Genomic DNA, 20,294 nt, shown 5'->3' on the forward strand with positions numbered 1-20,294 from the left:
TATCAATAGAAATGGTTCTGATTTTAACAGAATATTTATTCTAAAAATATTCCAGATTAAGCAGTGCAACAATTCCTTCATGTAAGCTACATTTTAGGCAAATACTTGTAGGTTCTTAATATTTTTGCCAAGCTTTCTGGTGTCAAGTGCCAATGATACATCATTTTATAAAAGGGGGCTTTTAAATCCTAATTTAATGTCAATTCAAATATATTTTCCCCTTGATCCATCATTATACTGTACTCAAAATTTTGAGTCATACAGTATTTTAACTTGTTTTCTTCCATATCTGTTTTCAGTAACATTCTATGCATCTTACCAATTAAGTGATCATAGTCTTCATAACTACAAATCATATTTATTTCTTTTACATTCAGATAATTTTTATCTAGTTTAAAACTAAATAAGTTATCTAAAGCTATTGAAACATAAAGTTTTCATTGGACTTAAATCTATATTGGTTTTTTCAAACACTACAGTATCTTGGTATGTCGGCCATCTTCGCTTGTTTACTTTTATCTATTTTCTAAAAGAAACTTCTTGTGTTGACATCCATAAACATATTTTAGGACATAGCCTAAGTTTGTATGTACTCCAAATCCTTAAGATGGCACATCTTATGTAATGGTTAATAAACTCTACATGTACCGTACTTTCACTTTATCATCCATAAATACCTGTGCCATCCAAACCTCGTTATATATTTCTATATGCAACATTCTTTCATAAAGTTTTTTAATCAAACAAAAAAGCAGGCAGAAAAATACACTGTCAAATTTGGGAAGCCCAGCCCTCTTCTTTGCTTAAAGTCTTGTAAGACTTTAAAATTCATTCAATGCTACTTCTATTGTCCTATAAAAATTGATACATCTCTATGCAGTTTTCCAAATAGGACATCATTAAGTACAGTTGACATAATTGAGAACAACATTTTGACACAATGTTAGTTTTAATAGTTGCAATCCTTGCTAACAAGAGAAACGTAAGTTTGTGTCATCTCTGCACATCTTGTTTTCCATATTTTAGTGCAGATACCTTCATATACCGTAGAATTCCCATTCAGCAGTAGATATTTTACTTTCTTTTCTATTTTAAAGGTAGATCTGGTCATCGGCTTCACCTTCGCTGGATTTCTTATATTTTTAACTATCGACTTCATCTTTTGTTGGTTGATTTTGAATGCTGCCACTTCTCCATATTCTTTTAGTGTTTTTAATAGCATGTCAACACCGTACAAAGAATTTTCCAGCATGATCATTAAGTCATCTGCAAAGACCCTTAATTTAAACATCTATCCTTTAATAGAGCATGACTCCCTTATCCATGGGACCAAATCTATGGTTTCCTTTATCCACATACAAAAATCATACAAATGTCATCTCTGGGCATTTTCTGTTGTTTTCAGTGTATTTACATATCCATATGAAGTCCAGGAACAGATCCCTGTTGATATGGGATTTGCTTTAATTAAAGCAAATTAAAATTAAATTAATTAAAAATACCCCTCCTTTTCTCCTTGAAGAACATAGTGTGGGTTCTTTCCCATATCTCTGTTGCAGTCCTACTTAAGAACTTTGAAGTCAAAATAAACAGAAATGGAGAAAGTCCTTGATCCTTTTTTAAAATGTTACATGTCAGTTAATTCTCCATTTCCTAAAATTATGCTTTTTGCACATCATAAACTATTTTTATCTATGTACTTCTCAAATTTCATCATTTGTAGAACTTCAAAAAGAAACCTATCAATTCAAATAATAAAAAGTTTTATTTGCCTTGAAAAATATGAAAACGTACTGTTTTTCGGTGTGATTTTCCAAATATTTCAAGATACCTATTACATATTTAACAATGCCCCATATTTGCCTTAGAATTCAATTTTGAACTATATGTAAAATCTTTAATCTCTCTGCTAAAATCAGACAATCATTATTCAGTAGTGAAATAGGTCTATAATTACTTGTCTTCATCAGGTCTTGACCCTTCCTTAGGTATTAAGTTTATCATCACACTTTGCCATACCTCAGAGATCTTCTCTTTCCTCAAAATGGAACTTGAAATGCATTGTAATGGCAAATAAAATTCTTCCGTAAAACTTTTACAATAAACAGCTGGGTGACCATCTGGACCCAATGCTTCATCAATCTTACTTCTTTGAGTTGTTTCAATAGCAACAAACTTTGATGGGGAAGTGGGCAGCCTCAAAATAATACTTCTTATTGGTTTCTCTTCCTGTCTCTGCTTAGAAACATCCCGACTTCCCCAAGAAACCTTTGACCCCATACTTCCGTTTCTTCATGGAGAAGCGAGCAAAGTATGCAAAACTGCATCCAGAAATGAGTAACCTGGATCTTACCAAGATACTTTCCAAAAAGTATAAGGAGCTCCCTGACAAGAAAAAGGTGAGCAGCATACATTTACAGTAGTGGAAGGTGAGATACAAGCTGATGCCCTGTGAGAAATTAAAAATACCCCTCCTTTTCTCCTTGAAGAACATAGTGTGGGTTCTTTCCCATATCTCTGTTTTCAGTAGCAGTCTCCTGTAAGGGAATATCTACTACACCAACACAAATGTCCTACAGTCCAGACCATCTGAGTTTACAGCAATTGTTCTCAAGCTTTGATCTTCCAGGAATTTTGGACATCATCTCCCAAAATTCCCAGCCAGTTTTTCCAGCAGTCACAGATTCTGGGAGTTAAAAGTCACAATATCTGGAGGACCAAAGAGTGAGAACCACTAGTTTAGGGAACACATCTTTCTGTTGCAGTTTGGCAATGGCTGGAAATGATGAGTTTTTTGAGTCTGAAATTTGCATGTATTGATTGTGATGGTGTGTTTGCATGGCCAATGTCTTTGGGGCTCTCGTTATCGTAACATTGTTGTATTATTAAGGAGCACATTGAGAAATTTAAGTGTGCTGACTGAAGAATGTTCATGAAAGCTGCTCTGAATAGACATTCATATATCTAGAAGCAGCAAAGTGTTTGTTCTCAGAGTTTTAATGATCATGAAAAATGACAGAAATTAGAGGAAGATCCAGGATAGGTCCTCTTAATATTCCAACTCAAGAGGCAGGAACAAAGGTGATTTATTATAAACCATGATATATTATTTTAACAATATGTGTTTATGAAAATATATTTTGGTTTTTGGATCTATGCTCATTGAGCCAAGAGAAGGCACAATTCTTTGTAAGGAGGAAACTATCCTGGAATCTTCTATTGCTTCTTTGATTAAGCATGGCTGATATTACTAGAGATATTTCTGATATTCTAAGGTTATGAACGATTTCGTGTTCTGGAAACCCAATGCAACTTTCCTCTTCTTTCTTACCCATAATCATAATTTCTTTTTATCTGTCTTCTAGATGAAGTATATCCAGGACTTCCAGCGAGAGAAACAAGACTTTGAGCGAAATTTGGCAAGATTTAGGTAAAAGTGGGCAGCTCTTAAGCTTATGTCTTATTGTTTTCCGTTGTAAACACAAACTGAATGTTAAGTGAACTTTGGTACAGAAAGTTGCTTTTGTGGCAATGGCTGAGGGAGAAAGATCTCTACTACAAAAGCAAATTTATCTAATCGCAGTTGACGTTTTCCTATTCATGGATGATCCTTCTCCAAAGACCAAAGCACAGACATTTATCAAAAGTGACCAGGCTTCCACTCCATTTGCCACATGTTCTCTTATAAGCATTCTCTCCCATTTCTCTCAGATAGTTCTTCCTCTTGACAGTAGTTACATGCAACTACCTCAGTACCTGTACAGACATTTCTCCCTTTTCTTAAGAATGAGTTGTGTGTGATCTTCCACATATATGTTAGCTTCTTTTATTGGAGAGGTGGTGCTTCTTTAATTGGAGAGGTGGTGAAGAAAAATAAGGTTCAGACTTGGACTAAAGAGGAAAGAAGAACTGTTGCCTGCTCTACCCTTTCTTAACCTTGGAAGATTGGCATGGAATGTGTTGATCTTTTAAGGTTTTGAGCAAAGGAGACAAGTCATAATAGATGGAATCCAGTCTGAGCAGTGTGCAAGCTGGGCATTACTTTTAACATCAAGAAAGAAATCATTAGAATAGTGAGTTTGGGTTGTAGGTTTTTTTCGGGCTATATGGCCATGTTCTAGAGGCATTCCTCTAGATGCCTCTAGAACATGGCCATATAGCCCGAAAAATCCTACAACAACCCAGTGATTCCAGCCATCAAAGCCTTCGACAATACAATAGTGAGTTTGTTTGTATCCTTCTTTGACTTAATGTCATTCCTATATTTCCCAAATTTTAACATTTTCACCTCCTTTCTTTCTCTTGTTTTGTGAAGGGAAGACCACCCTGACCTCATACAGAATGCCAAGAAAAATGACATCCCAGAGAAGCCCAAGACTCCCCAGCAGCTCTGGTACACCCATGAGAAGAAGATATACCTGAAAATGCACCCTGATGTAAGTAGTTCTCTAGGGATGGTTGACAAGGGCTTGGGAGGCTTAGCTAAGGCAGGTACAGGAAAAAAAATACGGGAAAGTGGGGGAAGAAAGAGGAAAATATAGTAAAATAACTAGATGAGGAAAAGAGTGCTCTCCTGGTGCAGGATAATTAGAAAAGAACAAAATTGTGGAGGTAAATGACTTGAAAGAACTAGGCTATGAAATGTATCAACCATATTGGCAATGGTCATACAGAAATGATAGTAAATAGAATTTAGAAATTTTGGACTATAACTTCACAGATTAGCCATGCTAGCTGGGTGTACAGGGGACAACTGTAGTTTTTTCAAAAACCCAACTTTCTCAAGTTCTTGCTATTACTGTAATTTCTTCAATTGTAAGATGCTATCAGTTGTAAGATGCAGTACCACCACCAATAAAAATACATAAGATACACCTGCAATTCTAAGACGCACCTCATTTTTAGAGATGTTTATGTAAAAAAAGAGCATGTCTTAGAATTGAAGAAATGCAGTAGTTGCAGCAGTAGAATAGAGGCAGAGAAAAACTGCACCTGTCACTTGGGTTAGAAGACACAATAAAGTATGGCAGTCTCGATCTTGTATTGTTTACTATCTTAAAAGGCATATAGTTCGACTACATTAAATGTGGTATGAAGGTGATTTTTAGTGATCATATATAATACTTGCATGCAACTTCTTGTGATTGTGAAAACTCTGCTTCTGTACTTTAGATTGTCTAGATAGCTGAGTTTTTTTGCCAGTGAGTGAGGATAAAAAAAGGGTATGGTCATGAGATCCTACAGACTTGCCCATAAGGGCTTCAAACATGGTGTTTAAAACCAAGCAAATTCAGGATAATAGATTTTGTATAAGATAGCTAATTCTCACCTTCAGTGAACAAATAAGCCCAAGCACATTTTGTGCATGGACTTTTAAGATTTCATATGCCTTGAAGTATTTTGTTCCCCTTAAAAACTATAGAGAAACCTCTTTTGAAAAAAAATATGTTTTTCCAAAAGTTTAGTTAGGCCACTGCCATACCACTAGGGTGGGCAGTGTTCCCTTTTTGCCCCTCCCCCCATTTTCTCCCCTTTTTTACCTAATTTTTTTTATTTCCCCCTCCCCACCTGGGTTTTTCAGGCCACCACGAAGGAAGTGAAGGATTCGTTGGGCAAGCAATGGTCTCAGCTCTCGGACAAAAAAAGGCTGAAATGGATTCATAAGGCTCTGGAGCAGCGGAAGGAGTATGAGGTAGGGAACATTCAGCAGTTCCCATCCATCTTCTCCCCCCTGTGCTCAGCCGGCCTTGTCGCGGCTGTTGAAACCCAGCCGCGCTCCGAGAGCCGACTTGTGGGTGGCACTCCCTCTAATTGAGCTTGAAGGGAGTTGCAAAGCAACCCCTTTCTCTGCTTTCTTATGGCAAGTGTCAGGGTCACATAAAACCCTAGAGCATAGGGAGGGCTTCTCCCTGTCCTTGTGGTCTGCATCCATGGTATTAATGACTCTTTGTATTTGCTCTCTGCAGGAAATGATGCGAGATTATATTCAGAAGCATCCAGAGATGAACATTGAGGAAGGGGCGCCACCCCGTTCTACCCTGACTAAAGCCGAGAGGCAGTTGAAAGACAAGTTTGATGGTCGACCCACCAAGCCCCCTCCGTGAGTTGCCGGCAATGCATGAAAGAATCTTTGGGGTTTTTTCTCTTTGGCAGTGGAGTATTTCTACACAGTGTAATTGGATGTAAAATATATAACTGAGATTTTATGGTAGTAGATACAAATCCAAATGGAAATGTGATTGCTTCCAATTCTCAGTACTTGGTTTGGAAAGATGGTTTTAGTGTTGGTCTTAGAAAACGATCCAGTTTCAGCTCATTGGGTGACCTTGGGCCAATCTCTACTGATCTGAATGTGCCTCACAAGGCAATAATGAGAATAAAATTAGGAAGATCATATTCTGATATTGATAGAATTGTGGGGGGAAAACACACACAAGACTTCACCAGTATTGTACAGTGACTTTTTACACACATGTGCGCTTCACTGAAAAGATAGCCATTGGTGTTTTAGATCAGGGCTTCATAAACTTTCCCACTCACTGCCCTTTTCAGCCCAAGAAATGTTTATGTGACCCAAGGATATAGGTATATAAAATAGGTATAAAAATCAAACATTTATGGATAACAAATCAGGGTTCATAAGGCTTGCTAAAAAGGCAATCAGGCAACTCTTTTATGAAGTATGGCTGAAGCACAAAAGGTGAATGCTAGGTGACGTTCAGAAAACTTTTATTGTTGCTAATTTTTTGGGATCCCAAGAGTTTCCTGCAATAGATGACCCCATTTGGAACCAGGGCTCACAGTTTAAGAAGTAGTGTTTTAGATAATTTCCTGGTAAAAGTTTGAAACTTGGTGTCCTATTATTAGCCTGTCTAGTTGACCGAGAGACTAGAAGGAAACAAACAATTATCCACAATCTTTTTCCATCTATTTGATCTACTAAAATCATCCCTTCTCATTTGCTGAACTTTAGGGGCACAGGATACTTGTGAAATGTGGGGGGGATCAATAAAGAAATTGCTATTTTTTCTACAGCACAACTCTGGGCAACCACTGTTGGAAGTGGAGCGAGGAATCACATTTGAGGATCTAGAAATCCCTATAGAGGTGGTGTTTAGAAATCTCTAGGTCCTCTTGCATGATTGAAGGAAGTTGATCATATAGTCACATTGGAGAGCCTAGAGATTCATAAAGAACCTTTTAAATCAAATCTGCAAAAGTGAAAATTGCAAACGTGGAGGGACGACAGTATAGATGTGTTCATTTTCCATGGTTGGTAGCCCAGATTGGGTATTCCCTTTTTTACCATAGTCCCATCTGCTGACTATGAAGTTGTCACTAAAGCAACTGCCTTGTGTGGTGCAAGAGGGCTGTAAAAGAACGAAAAGTGCCAGACAGAGCTAAAGGTGTATGTTTTTTGACTACCAGTTGTTTTCACAACAGAATTCTTTCTCATGTTAGGAGCGACTTGAGAAATTGCAAGTCGCTTCTAGTGTGAGAGAATTCACCATCTGCAAGTATGTTGCCCAGAGGACGCCCGGATGTTTGATGTTTTACCATCCTTGTGGGAGGTTTCTCTAATGTCCGTGCATGGGGAGCTGGAGCTGACAGAGGGAGCTCAACCCACTCCACAGATTCAAACCACTAACCTTTTGGTCAGCAGCCCTGCCAGCACATTGTGCCAAGGGGAGCTCCTTTCACAACAGGATGAACCAAAGGTTTTATTCCCCTTCTAAACTAAGCTGCTGAAATGGAGAACGAATAACTTGATTAGGAATGTTGTGTGTGTGTGAAAAGACCATGACTTCAGTTTGAATACGGAAGGCAAAGACATTCCCTTTACCCTCCGTGGTAGATCTTGTTTAAAGTGGGGGGTCTGTTTCTGCTTCTTCATCCTTGTAAGGTTTTCTCGGTAAAGGATTGATTGTGACAACAATACTGGTATTCAGATATACAGACATAAATTTCTAGAAATATAAAAACATTACAGGGAAAACAGAAGATTTGGGGGGGGGGGGTAATGGAAAAAAGGCCAAGACGTTTGGAAGGAAATTGAATGTATGTAATACTTACTTCCATCTCAGACACAAACTTGCGCTGCTACTTTTATTGCATGAAGCAGTACAGCTTTGGTTGAAATTATGTTAATTGGGATATTTATGAGTCTCATTAGGGAGAATTAATCCAAGGTATCAATAAATATTATTATGATAATTTTATGGATTTTTTTAAAAAAAGTTTTAGTTTATATGAGTAAAATTATGAACCTGATTTGTACTAAAAATAGAATTGCAAATTACTTAAGCCCTTTGCCGTGTAAACACACATATCTTAGTTTTTGCCACCTTGGAAGCAGAGAACAACAAATGCAGAAACCACAGATTTTGTAATAAACAATATGAAGTTCATTACTTAGAAAGAAAAAATCATCACAGGTTTGAGAAGAAAGCTTGCAGGTTGTTGGGATATAAAGTTTAATTTGGCATTTGTTTTCTATGCTTTTTTAAAAGCAACTATTCAGATGAACGGCTTTCATTGGAGATGCCATTTTAGAACATGCTTCCCTCTGTGAAAGAATGTATTCTGTAACATGGTGGTTGATGACACTTGGGTGTATTATGTTTTCCCTACAGAAGTATTGTCTTTTTATATTACTTATTATTATCGATGTTGATTATGGCAGCTGAAACCAGGGCTATGCAGCCCTCTCCTCTTGTGATCATCACTATGTCACATTATTTCGCTTTTTCTAATTCTTGAAAAGCACAGGATAGAGGCATTGTTAGAGTGGGAAACGTTAACATTATATATTTTTTCTCTGATTCAGACATGCTGCATCCATCCACTTATACATAAAAACTTCCCTTCCTTTCATGTTCTCAATCTTCTTCTCGGCACTCTTCTTTATATGACTGCAAGCATAATTCTTGCTGAGTTGATTTTATTTTGCTAAAATTTTTCTTACATTTTTCAACTTATCAGTTGCTATTACCATGTGTCGTAACACTGTAAGCCATTTTTAATCTCAGTATAAAATACTTTAACAAGATATCAAATACATCAATTTAATTATTTAACATTTTTATTGATACATCAAACGATACAATTCGCCATTCTGGACGCAAAGTGGCAGGAAAGATATAACAAATGCATATACAATGATTCTACTAAGACTGAAACATTCACAAATTTGAAGACCATTGTGAAATTATTTTATGAATTACAATGGACCAATAGTTAAGACCATTTTTCTTTCTTTCTTTCTAATTATTTCAAGGAATCGGTCTCCTTTTATCATTAACAAATAATGATACTAAGATTTGTTGATATTTTAAAACGCATTTTCTTGAAAAAATATGAATGAATGAATGCATTTTATATTAGGTTTGCATTCATGTATACTTTCTAGAATGGCTTCCAATTTAATTATTGTTATTGTTATTATTCTTTCTTTCTAATTATTTCAAGGAAACAGTCCTCTTTTATCATTAACAAACAATGATATTAAGATTTCTTGATATTTTAAAAACACATTTTCTTGAAAAAAATATGTATAAATGAATACATTTTATATTAGAGTTTGCATTCATGTATGCTTTCTGGAATGGCTTCCAATTTAATTGTTATTGTTATTATTCTTTCTTTCTAATTATTTCAAGGAATCAGTTCTCTTTTATCATTAACAAACAATGATACTAAGACTTCTTAATATTTTAAAACACATTTTCTTGAAAAAATACATATGAATGAATGCATTTTATATTAGGTTTTGCATTCATGTATACTTTCTGGAATGGCTTCAATTTAATTATTTTAATCTGTTACTATTATTCGTTATTATTTTAATACATTGTAATTCATTTATTAAATGCTAACAAGTTAGTACTGAACTCTACTGTTTCAAAGCATTGACTGTAAGATTTTTTTTAATCAGCCATCACCTATTTCTAATGCTTGCTGCTAAGAGGGATGGAAAAATTATCCCTGTACCCTAGCTAGGATTTTGTAATCCATTAACAGTCCTACCACCATGATAGTCCTCACTATTTTATGTTTAGCTCCACAAGTCATATGTAAGATTCCTGTAACTTGTATAAAGAAATGGTAGAGCAGAATAACCCTTAGTTATTTCTTCCCCTTTCCAAATTACAATGTAAAAAAAACCTCAATGGCAGAATATTACAATTCCCATTGGAGCGAGAGGGACACGGATCTTGGAAGGAGAATTATAGAATTTCTCTGATCTAGCTTTCCAAACCTTTTTTTGTCCCTCCCTGGAAGTATCTGGGGAATACTTCCAGATAGAATCTGATAGAGAGACAGAAAACCAGGCAGATAGGGGCTTTGTAGAAAGAAAAAGAGGCTTTGCAAAAAGAAATTTCTTTGTCAGAGGCTTTGTTAACTGCCCTTCCAACCATAAAAACAAATGGGGAAATATTTTTAAATGGTGTTATGCTGTTAAGGTTGGAAAAGTTACTTGCCTAGTCAAATAAGAAAGTTTTTTACACTAGAAGAGCCCTGTCCCTCCATTTAAAGAACAGTAAAAGTAAAATAAAGAGTGCCTATTTAGTATTTCAACCATTTATAAATATCAGATTATCTCAATTGACCATTGATATGGGATTTCTATCAGATTTTGAATTGCATATTTTGACTTAGCCTGTTGATGTGGCTTCTATTTAGTGAACAAAACTCTCTTAATCTCTCAATAGGTTATAAATATTTGAACCTCCCCTTCTTCCTCCCTTTTTAGTATTATATGTATTATATGTCTCACCCCAGGGTACCATATATTAATGTCAATTTGAACAATTGAAAACGTGAAGCAGTGTGGGATTAATTTGTAATCTATTTACCACACTTGTACCCCACTCTTCTCACCCCAAAGGGGAGGCAGAGCAACCTTACAAAGGCAACAGTTCAGTGTCACATATACATAAACATATAAATAAGCAAATGATTAAAATCCAAACTAATTAAAACATAAACATTAAAAGATCAATTAAAATCACACAATCCCAGTCATATTCCAGCACTGATCCAAGTCGTCATTATGTTATTGTGTAATCTCTTATTGCACTACTACAATTTACTGACCAAAAATTTGGTCCCTAAGCCATGTTTTTAGTTTTTTCATGAAGGTCAGGAAGGAGGGGACTAATCTAATTTCACTGGAGAGGGAGTTCCATAGACAAGGGGCCAAGTCATTGTTCTCACATACTGTACACAATCAACCCTAAAAAATCCAGATCGACTTAACCATAGACTAGTGTTTCATAGCTGTTATCCACAAAAGAACCAACCTCTCTAAGTTGGTAAACTGGCTGGGATTTCTGGGGGTTGTAGGCCAAAACACCTGGGGAACCCACAGGTTGAGAACCACTGCCTTAATTATCATCATCATCAGAAGAAGAAGTTGTCCCTTAAGACAACACTGGAGCTTTCCCTTCTCTGTGGAATAGCCCTCATCTTATCCATGGGTTTTGTTAGAATCCATAATTTTGGCCCCAAAATTATGCCCTTGACTTATACATGAGATTTACTCATACATGAGTATATATGATCTATCAGCTTGATAGAGGCTTTAAAGCTCTAAACCTAGGGAAACTCAAGAATGAGATGCAAGGGCCCCTTCCTTATTAAGGTGCAAGGTTCATTTATGCAGCAGAGGTGGGCACTAAAGCAGTATTCTGCCTCTAAATTTGGCAAACTGTAGAAAAACACACATTTCACTATAACTCGAGGCATATGGGAATTACTGTATATTCTGTCATATAAGACGACTGTGCGTATAAGATGACCCCCAACTTTTCCAGTTAAAATATAGAGTGTGGGATATACTCGCCGTATAAGACTACCCCTCTTCCAACGCTCACCAAATAAAATTTTTAAAAGCATCAGATTTGATTTCAATATGGTAATTTTCCTATTACTGTACCTCCTTCTCTACCTCTCACATCTCACACATGCGCACCTGCACTGCTTCACTTCAGTCTTCAGGAGCGAGATCTGAGAGGCAGAGGAGGAGGTATGGTAATAGGATACAAGGGCAGGCTAGACAGGTAAAAGAGTTGTGTTTTTCTAGGTACAGAGCCACTCTTATCTCTTTTTTCCATACCCCGGGTGCCCCGGACGCCTGCAGCTTGCTCCGCCCTTCATTTACACCTTCCCGGTGAGGCACCCCTTCACCTCACCATTGGGACCGCATTAAGTCCACGAATCCTGATGAATGGATTTTCTTCTACTGTACTTGTACAGCATCACCCTTAATGCTTTCATACAGTCACTGCATATGGCAGGGACATGGCCACTGCCATTTTTGAGCTCCCCCCACCATATGCAGCAACCACAGATTCTCCAATGCGGATTGGAAATTTCAGCACCTGCTCTATAAGACTACTGCCGGCGTATAAGACGACTACTAGTGTATGACTACTCCCAGCATATAAGTCTACTCCCGGTGTATAAGGCGACCCCTGACTTTTGAGAAGATTTTCTTGGGTTAAAAAGTAGTCTTATATGCCAGAAAACATGGTATTGCCTTGGGTGTTTGCTCTCATATGCATGATTTGAATTAAAAACAAGGAACATATTTCCAGTGCATATAATTAAAAAGCAAAAGCATACGTCTGGGAGGTTGTCACCAACACACACAAAAATTTAGCAGCAACCTGGGCAAGGGCTATGATTATTAACTGGTTTGAGGTTGCTAGTGTGGCTCTCTGATTGCGGGAGCACTTAAAATGCTTGCATTTATAATCTGTACTCTGAACCCAAATATTTGTGATTGATGTTGATCCCCGTTATTGACTGTGCGAATTGGACCTGGGAGTGATAACTGCTTCAACTGCCAATGATGTCTGATTGTTGATTTTATTTATGTAAATCGTGTCGATCCTTGAATTCAGAGGATGGTGCCATATAAAGGAAATTATTATTTCAGGAATAGTTACTCGCTGTACTGTGCTGAGCTGATGGCAAACATGAAAGATGTCCCGAGCACAGAACGGATGGTGCTCTGCAGTCAGCAGTGGAAGCTGCTTTCCCAAAAGGAGAAAGATGCCTACCACAAGAAGTGTGATCAGGTGAGCTTAGCCTTATATGGCAGGAAGGTGACTGTATACAATGAATTGTGGGGATGTTTTAACTCTTAAGACCGGATTCAGCTGTAATTGCATGCTCTTGGCACAGATAAAAGAATAGATTTAATTCAGTACTAGAATGCCGTATGGGAATATGATTTTGGGATTTTTTAGGATGCAAACACGGTGCTATCATCAATGTCTCTGAAGTATAAAATGGTGCAGATTAACTCTATAAAGCAGCAAAAGAAAACAAACAAGTTGGGGGGAAAATATGTCTTTTGAATTTGTCAGTCTAGCAGAGTTTAGAAACATTTCTTGGCTTCTGACTGTAGCTGGATCCCTCATATGCCCTGAATGTTCCTACCGCACCCTCCAAATTCTCTTCCCTCCTCATTTCCTTCTGCATTATTTTAATTATAATTTCTAATTGATATGAAAGCCCCCAGTAGTGTCGTGGGTTAAACTGAAAAGTTGACACTTTGAATCCAGGGAGCGGGGTGAGCTCCTGCTGTTAGCCCCAGCTTCTGCCAACCTAACTTTTCAAAAACATACAAATGTGAGTAGGTACTGCTCCAGCGGGAAGGTAATGGCTCTCCATGCAGTCATGCTGGCCACATGACCTTGGAGGTGTCTATGGACAACACGGGCTCTTCAGCTTAGAAATGGAGATGAGCACCAACCCTTAGAGTCAGACACGACTGGACTTAATGTCAGGGGAAAACTTTTACCTAACCTAATTATTAAATGTTTTAACTTTTTAATACATTTCTGTATTTTAGATATTAGCCTAGACTGTAGTGATTGCAATGTATTATGTTTTTATGAGCATGTACCCCAATCTCCTTATGCTGGTCTATGACCATAATAAAGAATTTTCTTTCTTCCTTCTTCTTTCTACTTGGTTCTGGCTGTGGCTGGGTCTACACTGCCATATAATCCAGTTTCTGAATCCAGATTATCTGCTTTGAATGGGATTATATAAACCCACACTTTTGTCCAACATATTGTCCAACTCAAAGCAGATAATCTGGATTTGGAAACTAGATTATATGGTAGTGTAGACGAGGCCTGATAGTTCCCAATATCCCCAAACCCAGTTGAGCTATAGTTAACACTTAGTTGGGTTTTCTAGAAGTCAAAAGACATAATTTTTCTGAACTTTGCAAAGAATCCCAGTTAAAATATCTGTGTTTTGTTTTCACAACTGTGTTAGAAAATAATGATGGTTACTTTCCAGTAATGTTGGCAAAGGGCAGCAGGTCTGCCACCCTTCCTCAAACTTTGATGTCTTTTTTGATTTGGGATGGTCAAATTCTCATGCATTTTGAAGGCATATACGGAATGGGGAGTGAAACAACAGAAATTGTGAGTGTAAAATGTCCCTCCTCCATGGAGAAGGCTGCCTTGCTCTGGATTATTCTTTCTCTGGCCTTCACAGACAACAGTCCTGTTGCATTCCTACCAGGCTCCATGACAAAATAGGGTTTCCCCCCTATTGAACTCAGGTCTTCTTAAAAGAGGGGATTTTTCCTCTATCCTAGGTAGTGGAGATACGAGAAACTGTATAATTTCTCTCATTGCCTTCCTTAGTGAAATTCAAGCAGGCCAAAAAAAAAGCTTGGCCTATAAATGAACAAGAAATCCCATGTAGGTTGTGGGAGTGAGAAAATACACTAATACAATGGATAAGGAAAGAGGTAGCTAGACTTCAGATACTCAGAAGTAGGCTTCCTTTAAGGAATATGATAACGGCAAGGCTGATAATCCAGTCACTGGGCCTTGTGGCACTGTTTGAAAGCCGGCAGCCATTTTAGGCCACTCACAGCACGCTTAAGTAGAAACAACAGGAAGCCAAGCTCGATTTCCTCTCGTATTATACATGCTGTGCTGCTTCCTTGCCAGATTTGTAAATCGATTCAGAAATTGGTTTTTATAAACATCTAAGAGCTGAACCCCAGGGTTGGTATGATATATTATATACAGGAAGCTACACATACAAGCTATCTAATCCATAGTCTAAACCAGGGGTCCTCAAACTAAGGCGCAGGGACTGGATACGGCCCTCCAACGTCATTTACTCAGCCCTTGCTCAGGGTCAATCTAAGTCTGAAACTACTTGAAAGCACACAACAACAACAACAATCCTATCTCATCAACCAAAAGCAGGCCCACACTTCTCATTGAAATACTAATAAGTTTATATTTGATAAAATTGTTCTTCGTTTTAAGTATTGTATTGTTTTAAAGTGTTTTTGTACTACAAATAAGATATGTGCAGTGTGCATAGGAATTTATTCTTTTTTATATATATATATATAATCTGGCCCTTCAACAATTTGAGGAACTGTGACCTGGCCCTCTGTTTAAAAAGTTTGAGGACCCCTGGTCTGCACCATGCATTGCCAAACTTGGGCCCTTCAGGTGTTTTGGACTTCAACTCCCACAATTCCTAACAGCCTCAGACCCTTTTCTTTCGCTTAAGTGACTGAGGGGGAAAAGGAAAGGGTCTGAGGCTGTTAGGAATTGTAGGAGGAAGTCCAGAACATCTGGAGGGCCCAAGTTTGCCCATGCCTGGTCTACACCGTACATATCAAAACCATAAAAATGTATGAAATCACTTAGGAAAATACTAATATATACAAAAATTAAATCTGCAGATGTGGAGGGCCAACTGTACTTTTTGTTTTCAGTTTTGTGGGTTGTAACCTGTGGTGGCTCTTTAGAATAATCCAGCGCAAGTTGCCTCTGTCTGCTTTAGGCATTGAGTCACATGGAATGAAAGATAAATTCCTGTACAGCACCACAAAAGCATGATGGATCTGTAGTCCCCACAGCTTTCTTTTCAAGGCATTCCTCTCAATGGGAACCAGCACAAATCCAAATCTTTCATTTCCCCGTCAGCAAGTCAAGCTGGAAGAATGCAACTTTAGATAAATGTGAAAGTCTCCGGGATAACCAACAAGGTTACGTCTTTAACTCTGAGCTCCCAATAATTATTGCAGTGATTGACATTTACAATATTGAATTGGAAAACCTTATGGAACAGATCTGAATAAAAAAGCTTTGTCCACAATTTCCCAGAGTTCAGAGGCCACTACAGATTCTTTATGCTTTCACCCAGAATGATAAAGAAATGTTTCCATCCCACTAGGCAGTCATTGACATCTTCAAGTTTTCACAATCTGAAAATGCTAGCAGACTTCTTGGAAGAATGTGGACCATCATAATATACTGCTGATACAACCTGTCTTGGTTTATTAAAATCTGCCATGTTGAGTTTGCACATTTTGATGAGCTCTGAGAGCCATTAGTTCCCTTAGCCACAAAGGAAGTAACGGTTTGTTCATTCATGGAACCTGGCAACTGGAATTACTGCCTGGTATCCAGTTTTCCCCTCTGTGGTGTCTTAAGTCAAAAGAGAGATTAGCAGTTTCTCTGAAGCAAACATTTCAGATCTTTCACACTGAGTTATTAAGAGCTGTTTCTCAGTCTCAGGATAAAAACTGCCCATAAATCTCTTTTATCTGGCCTTTAAAACTGGTTTTTAAATTATTATTATAATTGTAATAATTTTATTCTGAAAACAGAAGTACAGTTGGCCCTCACACTTGCAGATTTAGTTCATGTATCACTTGGATCGGGAAACAGGAAAACATACTTGCTCCCCTTCCAATATAGTAGAATTGCCGATCCAAGTGATACATAAGCTAAATCTGCAAGTGTGAGGGTCAATTGTACTTCTGTTTTCAGAATAAAATTATTACAATTATAGTAATAATTTAAAAATCAGTTTTGTTTAGGCTTCTCAAGCTGTGTTGGTTTGTCGTGATACTAAATATCTATTAGAAAGTCTAGAAATCTGTCCCCACAAATCCTGCTGAGTCGAACAGTTTGGAGGCACTGAGAGGGGAAAAGAGGACATTAAAAATGTATGTGCTTCAGGAACTGACAGTCTTCTCTACTACATTGCCCCCACAGAGGAAGAAAGATTATGAAATTGAACTTTTGCGTTTTCTGGAGGTAAGTGTAACCTAGTGCTTTCCGCAGACTGATGAACACACTTTACTGTCTCCCACTAAAATTGTGTCCATTGTGATCCATTGACTTTAGATTCTTTTGCATAGCATGTGATCTATAAAACTAAACTATGCAACTTCAGACTATACATTGTTTAACAGTGATGGGATCCCAGTCCCCTGTCTCATACTAGATCTAGGCCCTTCAGCCAAGTGGACTCTGAACTGAACCTCTATATTAGAAATTAGTTAGTGAGAAAAGACATGTCTCGTGTGTGCGTGTGTGTGTAGGAATAGGTTTGGTGCAGCCATCTGACGAACCACAGTTTGTGAACTTTTCAAGTTTATAGGCAAAAGGTAGTATAATGCTGCTTGTCTGCTCACAAGAGCCAAAGATATAGATAAGCCTTCTCAGCTGATTTTCCTGATTTCGTAGCTGATCCACTTCTTTTGAATGTATGTGACTGGTTCATACAGGGGTACAAATTTAGAAGGAAATTACTGACTTTAAGTATTCAGTATGTTGTTGAATAGTTTATACTTAAATATACTAGGATCTAACCCAGTGCTTCCCATAGTGGGGGGCTCTGGAACTATCTAGAAGTCATGTCTGCTGACAGATCTTAGCTAAAAAGTGTTGGCAGATGGGCATGTCATGCATTGTCAGGAAATCCTGAATGCATTGTGTGTTTACAATACACTACTTTAAATAAGTGATAATATACTAAGTCTAATTTAGATTTTCTTTCTGAATTGTTTGACAAGTAGTCAATAGTGCATGTGAAATAAGTATTTAAAATTTTTAATTCATGCTGCTGACAAAAAAAGCTGAATATTAGTACATTTGTAGAAGCACCAGGTTCATCCTTCTCATTCAGAATTATTTTTAATATTATTTGCAATTTTATTATTTTATTATTATGTTTTGCTATTTTTAAGTTTTCTGTATGTAATGTGATCATTATTATGGTAGATTTTAATATAGGTCAATATATATATATATATATACATAAAACCATGCAAATTTGTCACTACATTTTTTTATTTGTTTGCTTAAAGAAGAGATTTCCAGGAGGGCACTCGCTTAATTCTTTTCTAAAAAAGGAGTGTGTGGTGAGGAGTAGGACAGATGAGTTTGGAAACCTGTGATCTAAACAAACGGAACAAAAAAGTCAAGACGTCTAGGAAGTTTTGGTCTATTTTTGTTTTTTTTATTTCATCTTTTTTTTAATTCCCTCCAAAATGTAGAGTTTACCTGAAGAGGAACAGCAGAGGGTTCTGGGAGAGGAAAAGATGCTGGGAGTAAACAAGAAAGTTGCCACCAGTCCTGCCTCCAAGAAGCCCTCACCAGATGCCAGCAAGGTGAGTGAGATACAATCCTCCATGGGCCAGGGCAACAAGCAACATCTGTTGTGCGACTGTGTGAATTTTTGCCTTTAACCAGATTCTTGCTTCTAAACCAGCCTCAAGACTTCATTCAGAGCGGCTGCTAGGTTTGCTTTGGAAATTTTAGTTAAAATGATTTAATCATCTACCTTATAAAGCAAGTTATGGACTAATCACGTAAAATAAAATTGTGTGGCCCCCCAATATAAGGATTTTAAAAGCAAGTGTGACATGAATGACAGTTTAATAATAATAAGTTACCAGTCTCGTCATTATACATAAATACTCATCCTTTCCTTTTTGATTTTTTTCATTATCTTTTCATTACAATTATGCATCAGAACCAAAATATTTTAAAAGGGAAATGTGCTTTTAATTTGCAGCAGCACTAATTACAATTTTATCTTCGTGGAAACGAAATACTTTTCCCGTTGACTTATCAACTAAAGTGTTAGTTGATTAACCTACCGGGTGAAATAAGAATAAAATTCCCCATTTTTCCCCCTCTTATCATCATCGTCATCATTCTTTTCCATATCGCTTAAAATCAAAAAGATAGAAAGATACAAACTCAGAGTTGCACAACCACGAGTCCCTTTGTGCTCTTTAACAGGGAGGTTCTGAGAAACCCAAACGGCCCGTTTCTGCTATGTTTATCTTCTCGGAGGAGAAACGCAAGCAGCTGCAGGAAGAGCGACCTGAACTGTCGGAGAATGAACTGACCCGGCTGCTGGCACGGATGTGGAATGACCTTTCAGAGAAAAAAAAGGTTGTTTAATCAATAATACATATTCTCCTTACCATATTTTTGAGTGGGAGGTGTGTGGGAAGATACACTCCTGGATACCTCAAAGTCAGCTGGATATATTTTTTTTCTGTTGACTTAGATCAAACCAGGATCTTGACCCTCTCCCTCACCTTTTTTCCAAAAGAAAAAATAAAATAAAAAGCAGATTTTGCTAGAAACCTACATATAAGGTTCTGGAACATTTCAACGCCATTGGTTCTTTCTAGAAAGTGCCAAGCCATTCTGTCACAGCCTGGGCGCTCCTGTCATTCCATCTTGCGTTACCTTTTTTTTTTTTTTTTTTTTTTTTTTTTGCTGTCCCCACAGCTTGAGAAGAGGTAGGGGGCAGCCATCCTGCAGCAACACCCTCGACCTGGTGTGAAACTGGATCACACCAGGGCCTGCATTGTGTATTCTTATGTACTAGCCACCCCTCAGTACATCTGTGAATATTGTATGGAGCCAAAGGGGAGAAGTCTTGAGGCTTGGTTTTAGAAGCCTGATGATGGAGATGTGGTATGGCTTTTGGGAAACCATGATTCAGTTGATTGATTGATGGTTAGACAAGGGAGTTTCATTTGAGTGGAGGTGATAAGGTTTGGGTATATGTGTCAAAGGCTCTCAGTGGGCTAAACAAGAAAGCTATTAATCAGTATTTGCTATGGTGGAGATGCCATGGCATGTCAATGATCTTAGTAGCCACTCAACAATCCAAGAAAACATTCCCTTTTTCTAGAGCAGATTTGCACAACTTGACAATAGTAAGAAGCTAAAATTATTTGGGAATGCATGTCCAAAACTGGGCCTGCAGTAGCACTGATCTTGAGGAACCTGCCCAAGGAGGTCTTGGCATCTCTCCTGCATCCTTGAGCGCAGAGCTTCATCTGCACTCTTCGTGCCCTCAAGGAGGTAATTTGTGTTATGCAGCCCGTGTTTTAACACAACGTCCCAGCGCCCAAAACCCAAATGCAAAATACTCTCAGACCAATAGTAAAAGTGAAGAGAAAAATCTTTACTCTC

General features: G+C 37.6%; 1 protein-coding gene across 6 annotated transcripts in view; it reads left to right on the forward strand.

The window, feature by feature from the left end:
- The window catches only part of UBTF (upstream binding transcription factor), a 62,743-nt gene that overhangs the window by 24,977 nt on the left and 17,472 nt on the right, over positions 1–20,294 (forward strand). For 3 of the 6 annotated variants that reach the window (XM_060781130.2, XM_060781131.2, XM_060781132.2), the window contains exons 5-13: positions 2,244–2,399; positions 3,366–3,430; positions 4,316–4,436; positions 5,582–5,692; positions 5,967–6,100; positions 12,944–13,085; positions 17,064–17,105; positions 18,350–18,463; positions 19,101–19,256. In XM_060781130.2, the coding sequence (XP_060637113.2) occupies positions 2,244–2,399; positions 3,366–3,430; positions 4,316–4,436; positions 5,582–5,692; positions 5,967–6,100; positions 12,944–13,085; positions 17,064–17,105; positions 18,350–18,463; positions 19,101–19,256 (1,041 nt within the window). The remainder of the gene's footprint in view (positions 1–2,243; positions 2,400–3,365; positions 3,431–4,315; positions 4,437–5,581; positions 5,693–5,966; positions 6,101–12,943; positions 13,086–17,063; positions 17,106–18,349; positions 18,464–19,100; positions 19,257–20,294) is intronic. The other 3 variants (XM_060781134.2, XM_060781133.2, XM_060781135.2) reach the window with 3 other exon arrangements.

The sequence above is a fragment of the Anolis sagrei genome, chromosome 6, assembly GCF_037176765.1.
Source record: "Anolis sagrei isolate rAnoSag1 chromosome 6, rAnoSag1.mat, whole genome shotgun sequence".
Classification (NCBI taxonomy): domain Eukaryota; kingdom Metazoa; phylum Chordata; class Lepidosauria; order Squamata; family Dactyloidae; genus Anolis; species Anolis sagrei.